This window comes from Aplysia californica, unplaced genomic scaffold (genome assembly GCF_000002075.1).
Source record: "Aplysia californica isolate F4 #8 unplaced genomic scaffold, AplCal3.0 scaffold00761, whole genome shotgun sequence".
Taxonomy (NCBI): domain Eukaryota; kingdom Metazoa; phylum Mollusca; class Gastropoda; order Aplysiida; family Aplysiidae; genus Aplysia; species Aplysia californica.
The window spans coordinates 194,104-200,136 of record NW_004798031.1 but is presented as its reverse complement, the minus strand read 5'-3'; the positions used below and the strand labels follow the sequence as shown (position 1 = coordinate 200,136).

Below are 6,033 nucleotides of genomic sequence, written 5' to 3'. Positions count from 1 at the left end.
TAGATAGATAGATAGATAGATAGATAGATAGATAGATAGATAGATAGATAGATAGCTTTCTTGGATATGACCAAACTGACTTCAAAATTAACCGAAGGCTAGATCATACATCCGGAGTACGCTTTTTATAAAATTTACTGATGCACAACGGAAAGATAATAAAATATTTCACCCCAATACATCATGATTTTGCGGTGAATATGTATCAGCAAAAGGAATCTCTCAAATCCATCTGTGCATTATTTTCGCGGGCATAGAGGATATACATCTGTAACAAACAAAATGTTTCAAGCTAAAGGTCCATTTTGAAATGTGTTACAAATTTTGAAAGGTTTGAGTCCATAGAAGCTAAGAACTCAATTCCAAGCCTTGAGTAACACACGGTTAGCAGACTGTAAAAACAAGGCACTCTTGAAAAGGTTAAGGTGGTCCGTGATTTGGTAAACTCTGACCGACACCTCGTCATCTTATCAGAGTTCTGAGGGAGCTTGGGACTATTGTTGATAATGTAGGGAGACAGAACCAGAACTTTCAGCAAGATGGGGGCTGCTCCTAATGACGTCAGAGCTGTTCGGCGATGGATCAGCAACCATTTTGGTTTCAGAACAGTCAGTCCGACTGACTTAACTTACTTGGCTGGAGAATAGGCACCACAACAGGCGGCACAATGCCATAGCTGCTCCTTCCTCCTTTCCAGGATCCATGAAATGGTCTGCTTGCTGATCGTGCAAGTTATCAGCTGGTTGGATATTCTTCAAGCATTTCCACGCAGGTTGCTGTCTCTCCCCAAGCCTCTAGAGACATGAGCTTCCCTTAGTCTTTCCATTGTGTGTGATGTTGTGCCTTCATCCTTTCTGTGGTCGTTGAACCATGCTGTCAATGCTGCCATGACTGTTAGTGATTCTAATTGCATGGTGCCGCCAATCTCAGCAAAGCGGCTAGCTTATCAGCACGTTCATTGCCTTGAGCTCCTGTACGATCAGGGTTAAAGATTCATGCAATCCTTGTGAGTCTGCTGCTTTGTAATGCCTCTCGCAGTCTGCATACATCATGTGTTTCTTCACTTTTCCAAGGGTACTCACCAAGTCGGTTACGAGGATGGCAGACTAATACTCCATCGCCTTAATCCAGTTAAGGGCTTCTATGATGGCTTTCATCTCCATACACATGCTGAACGTGATTATACTAGTGGCACCTGACAGCTCTTTCTGTATGACCCCGATCACACGGGCGCTGAAAGCCCATCCAGATTTGACACCACGCTGTACTGATCCATCTGTGAAGATGACTACGTCGCCCTGTTCACTGTTCTCCTCTATCAGCGTCTCTTTATTGGCATCGGCTGCTCCATTCGGCCACTCACGACATTCTCTGCCTGAGGTTGCTACCACTCGAGTATACTGCCCAAGTGTATTATTGACGCTGACCCATGCACTGCCTTTTCGGATGTCTTGCACTTCACAGCATTTAGCAAAAGTCGTCACTGCCTCATTCATCCATTCAATCCCTCAAAGCAGACGTGTGCGTACAGTTCTCTGAAATACGCTTCAACTGAGCAATCTTGCTACGTCCTGCCATGTCTTGGAGATCCAGGAGATCGATAACGCATAGCCTCGCAGTATGCATCCAGTGTGCACCCGAGAACAGTGTGCATACCTCCATTCTGTATAATGTTTTCAAGGCGTTTCAGAAGCAGCCTTGACAAGGTGAGGAGACTGAGGCCATAGTCTGTCACAGGCAGCACGAGAGTCTGGTATAGTATAACTAAAATCCTCTGTGGCATGTTTTTCAGTGCTCTTGTGATGATCTTTATCTGAGAGTGATCTGTCTAAGGTGATACCTAGATACCTCAGTGAATGCTCACTCTTCAGGACCCTGTCGTTGACTGTGATCGTCTCTACTTTCACTGCGTGATTTTTCAGAGAGCACCACAGCACACAGGCCTCGTCGGGGTGGAGTTTGCCGTTGTGGTCTACACACCATTACTAAATCTGATTCAGCTCCTGTCGCACCGCGTTTACTGCTTCTTGCCAGTCCTTTACCCTGTCTGTGACATCTGCAAAGCTCAGCACACGCCCTGGGCCTTCCAGTTGTCCAGAAGTGATTCCAACAGTGCACATATTGGCATCCTCGAGGTCAAGCGCTGCTATCAGAGTCTCCTCGCCTCTTTCAAATCCATCATAAACATCTGATGCTAGGACAACGGCTTTCATCAACGTTTCTTTCCCCCTTCTGTAGCTACCCAGAGTCGCTGGAAGTGCCACTTCCTTTTCTAGCTCCTTTGCGATTGAGTACCCCACCTCCTTTTCTAAGAGCTTGCTCACGCAATTTTGCATCGTGATTACTCAATAAGCAGCTCATCTTAAACGACTGAGCACAAGTGGACCCCAAATGATACGGACCTGAGTCCACCGGACTTTCAATATCGAATGTGTTTTAAGGACAGAGCATATGGGGGGAAACCTTCGATACTATCCAAGACGTGTGAGAAACCATCACGGAGGGTACGAGAGAGATTTCCCCAGAGCAGTGTCGACGCCTGATTGCCAATTTGATTAGCGGATCAGAACGTGCTTCACTCGAAATTAGAGGTATCTGGAAGATATCGTGAAACTTTGTGGCTGTCATATTTTATTGGTATTGTTATATATTAAATCTGGATGTACGTTCTACGTGTTTGCAAACGTTTGTGTTTGTACCTTTATTCATTAGGGGTTTTATCAGCTTTCTTCTGAACGAACCTTTTTTCTGGGCACTAGCCATGTACACATTTGACTCTTTCTGGAATTCTGAAAGATATGTTTGGTTAAATTTAGTGCCCGCTTCTAACGTAGATTGATCACCTTCAGCGGTACTACCTACGTAATTACGTTCAAGTGTCAGTGTCAAAGAGTTTGGCTTCCTATGAAGAAGTACTGTCTGTTTCTGGAGCGGTGTTGAACCTTGGGGCGAGAATTTCCTCTTAAACACCACGCGCATCTGTATTGTAGTCCAGCATACCCTGCAGTCAGGGTTCTGTGATTTTAATTGACGCTCTTCCTTGTCTTTTTCTCAGCTCCTTGATAAAAAAAAATTATGACTGGATTTCCTGTTTTGCTTCTGTTTTTACTTTGTTTTGTCTTTGAGTTGTGAACTGTTTTCTCTGTGTTTTCAGGCTCACGATGCCTCTAATAACAGTAAAGACAAATGTCAAGACAGTCAGCGATGACTTCATGCAGAAAAGTCATGACTTCTTCAAAGATCTATTAGTGACGGAAGTGAGTCATTGTCTTTTCTTCTCTTTTAAATTCCCTCAAATAAAAATATCAGCCAGAAGCAAAAGACCTAGGCTTCTGATATGTAACAAAGAAAGACACAGAATGCCATTCTTATCATCATCCTTCAAACTTCTTCCGTCTTCATCATATAATTTTAAGTATTCATATGACTTAAGAGATTTCATAGGAATACCTCTGAGTTACAAGCAGAAGACTGAGTATGTATCTGGCGCAACATTATTATTGTTTATATTACTGATCATTTATATTATTATGCATGTGACTTTAAGCCTGTTTGTAAACGTAAGCGTACTGCGTGGGTGTGCATTTGTGTGTGTGTGTGTGTGTGTGTGTGTGTGTGTGTGTGTGTGTGTGTGTGTGTGTGTGTGTGTGTGTGTGTGTGTTTATGAGTGTATGTGTGTACGTGGTGAAATATCAAACCAATGTGCCAGGATCTGGACAATAAAGATGAATCATATCTTATCTTTGTCAGAGGGTTTTATACATGAATATTTTATTTCCATTTTTTAAAAATCCTCCCTACAGCTTAAATGACACAAATAATGCCAAGCTTCCATTATTAATGTTTGTCTGATCTTAATTAACAACACCGTATAAACTTGAAAATCAGATTGCTCAAATTCCTCACAAATACCACAAAATATTGCGTTGGGCATTAAAATGTTTAGTATGTTACCTTTCTTTTTTATTATTCCTTTCGGATGATTTTCCTCTTTATTTTTTACCACATTGTTTTCTCAGAAAATTATCATCGACTTGGATTTGGGAAGGCAGATGACAGCTTTCAATTCATCTGAGCCAACGGTTACCGTAATGGGGATAGCAGTGGGACGTTTTCACTCTGACACTAACCCACGATTGCATAAAGCCATAGCGGAGTTTATTAGCACCGCTTTGTCTGTTCCCTTAGAAAGGTATACCATGTATGTTTGTTCCTATTATTATGTTTCTAGTTCTGCAGATCTGAATCAGGTTGTGTGGGATTCAGCGTCCTCCCAACAGGCAAAGAGAAATACTCGACAAAATACTTACCCTATCCTGAATTCGAAATAAGATGTGTGTGTGTGTGTGTGTGTGTGTGTGTGTGTGTGTGTGTGTGTGTGTGTGCGTGTGTGTGTGTGTGTGTGTGTGTGTGAGAGAGAGAGAGAGAGAGAGAGAGAGAGAGAGTGTGTGTGTGTGTGTGTGTGTGAGTATGTGTGTGTGTGAATGTGTGTGTGCGTCTGTGTGTGTGTGTAAAGGTGAAGAGCCCAACTGCTACACCAGTGTTGTACAGTCCATCCAGCTCGGTGTCAGCGAGATGAAATTACTAAGTTCGAGAGGCTTTGCGCACTCAATCAGCCTCAGGCAGAGTGAGTGTTGTATACATTTTCAAGCACGTATCGTGGCGTCAGTGGTCTACTGGTTAGGCTGTTGGGCTCACCACCAAAAGGATGTGGGTTCGTTCCTTGTAATGTGCCAGACATTGTACCTTTGGGACTGCCTCTCTCTCTCTCTCTCTCTCTCTCTCTCTCTCTCTCTCTCTCTCTCTCTCTCTCTCTCTCTCTCTCTCTCTCTCTCTCTGTGTGTGTGTGTGTGTGTGTGTTTCTCTCTCTGTCTCTCTCTCTGCCCCTGTCTCTCGCTCTTTCTTTCAAACACATACACACTTAAACACGCACACACTCTCTCTCTCTCTCTCTCTCTCTCTCTCTCTCTCTCTCTCTCTCTCTCTCTCTCTCTCTCACACACACACACACACACACACACACACACACACACACACACACACACACACACACACACATACACACACATATACATACACGAACTTTATGACTCTCCTCTCACCCCCCTCACCCCTCAACTCCTCCCCAGAACTATTGTGTTCTTACAAAAACTGCCCTGCCACAACGTCAGCGCTGGGGGTGAACCACTTCCCGAGTTCCTGGCGAGAGACCGAGACGTGACTGCCTGGCAGGACTGAGTTCAAACCCTCGGCAACAAACAAAGGCAGTTCTGGCTATCAGAGATGCTCAATTTATACTTAAACTTTTATTTAAAAAGCAATAATTTGCGAGGAGAGATTCAACGATAAGCAATAAAATTAATGTAAAAACTTTGATGCGTTTAATTGGTTTTGTTTGATGTTTATTTAATGTTATGAAAACATAGAAAAGAACGCCCCAATATGGTCAGATTGTTTTAACGTTGGTGTTTTTACGCCCCCATAGACACAATTTAGATTAATCAGGAGGTAGGTTTCCGACACTGCGGCCTGTCAGAACCAACCAGGTTTGAGAGAGACACATCTTCCCAGTAGATAGACTGAGATACTTGATAACAATTATCTTCCCACTCCGAAACCAAACTTTGGCCCCTTGGAGTAACAGTTCCTCCAAGTTTGGCCCCACGCAAGCTACAGCGAAGCGCTAAACCTCTACACCACAGAAACCGGTAGGTTGAGATTAACTAAGTGTGTCAGGTCATGTCTAGGCCGTAAGGTAGCCTACTTGTGGTACAAGGGTTCAAGTGCCGGCACAGATGGGTAACTAGCATCCCGGGTGCAGCAGTTATACCAGAAAGAAAAAAAATTATGACAAAAGACAGAAAATGAAGACCCAGCACTTTCGTTGTTCCGGGTCACGATGCTGTGCAGAAAATAAAATCAAACGAGAAAACAATTTTGGCCCCTTACAGATTCCCACGACAAGCCTCGGCAAGTTTGTCTATTCCGGTAACCAAGTGAGTTACAGCGAAGTGCATTCTTTCAGTTCTGTTC

General features: G+C 43.5%; 1 protein-coding gene across 1 annotated transcript; it reads left to right on the top strand.

Moving 5' to 3' along the window:
- Positions 1-3,154: 3,154 nt before the first annotated feature.
- LOC101854447 lies at positions 3,155-5,372 on the top strand (the record flags this gene model as incomplete). The annotated part of the gene is given in 3 exon segments (XM_013088555.2): positions 3,155-3,257; positions 4,020-4,192; positions 5,130-5,372. Coding segments are annotated over 3 exon segments (378 nt in total). The 3' UTR covers positions 5,239-5,372.
- Positions 5,373-6,033: the final 661 nt, after the last annotated feature.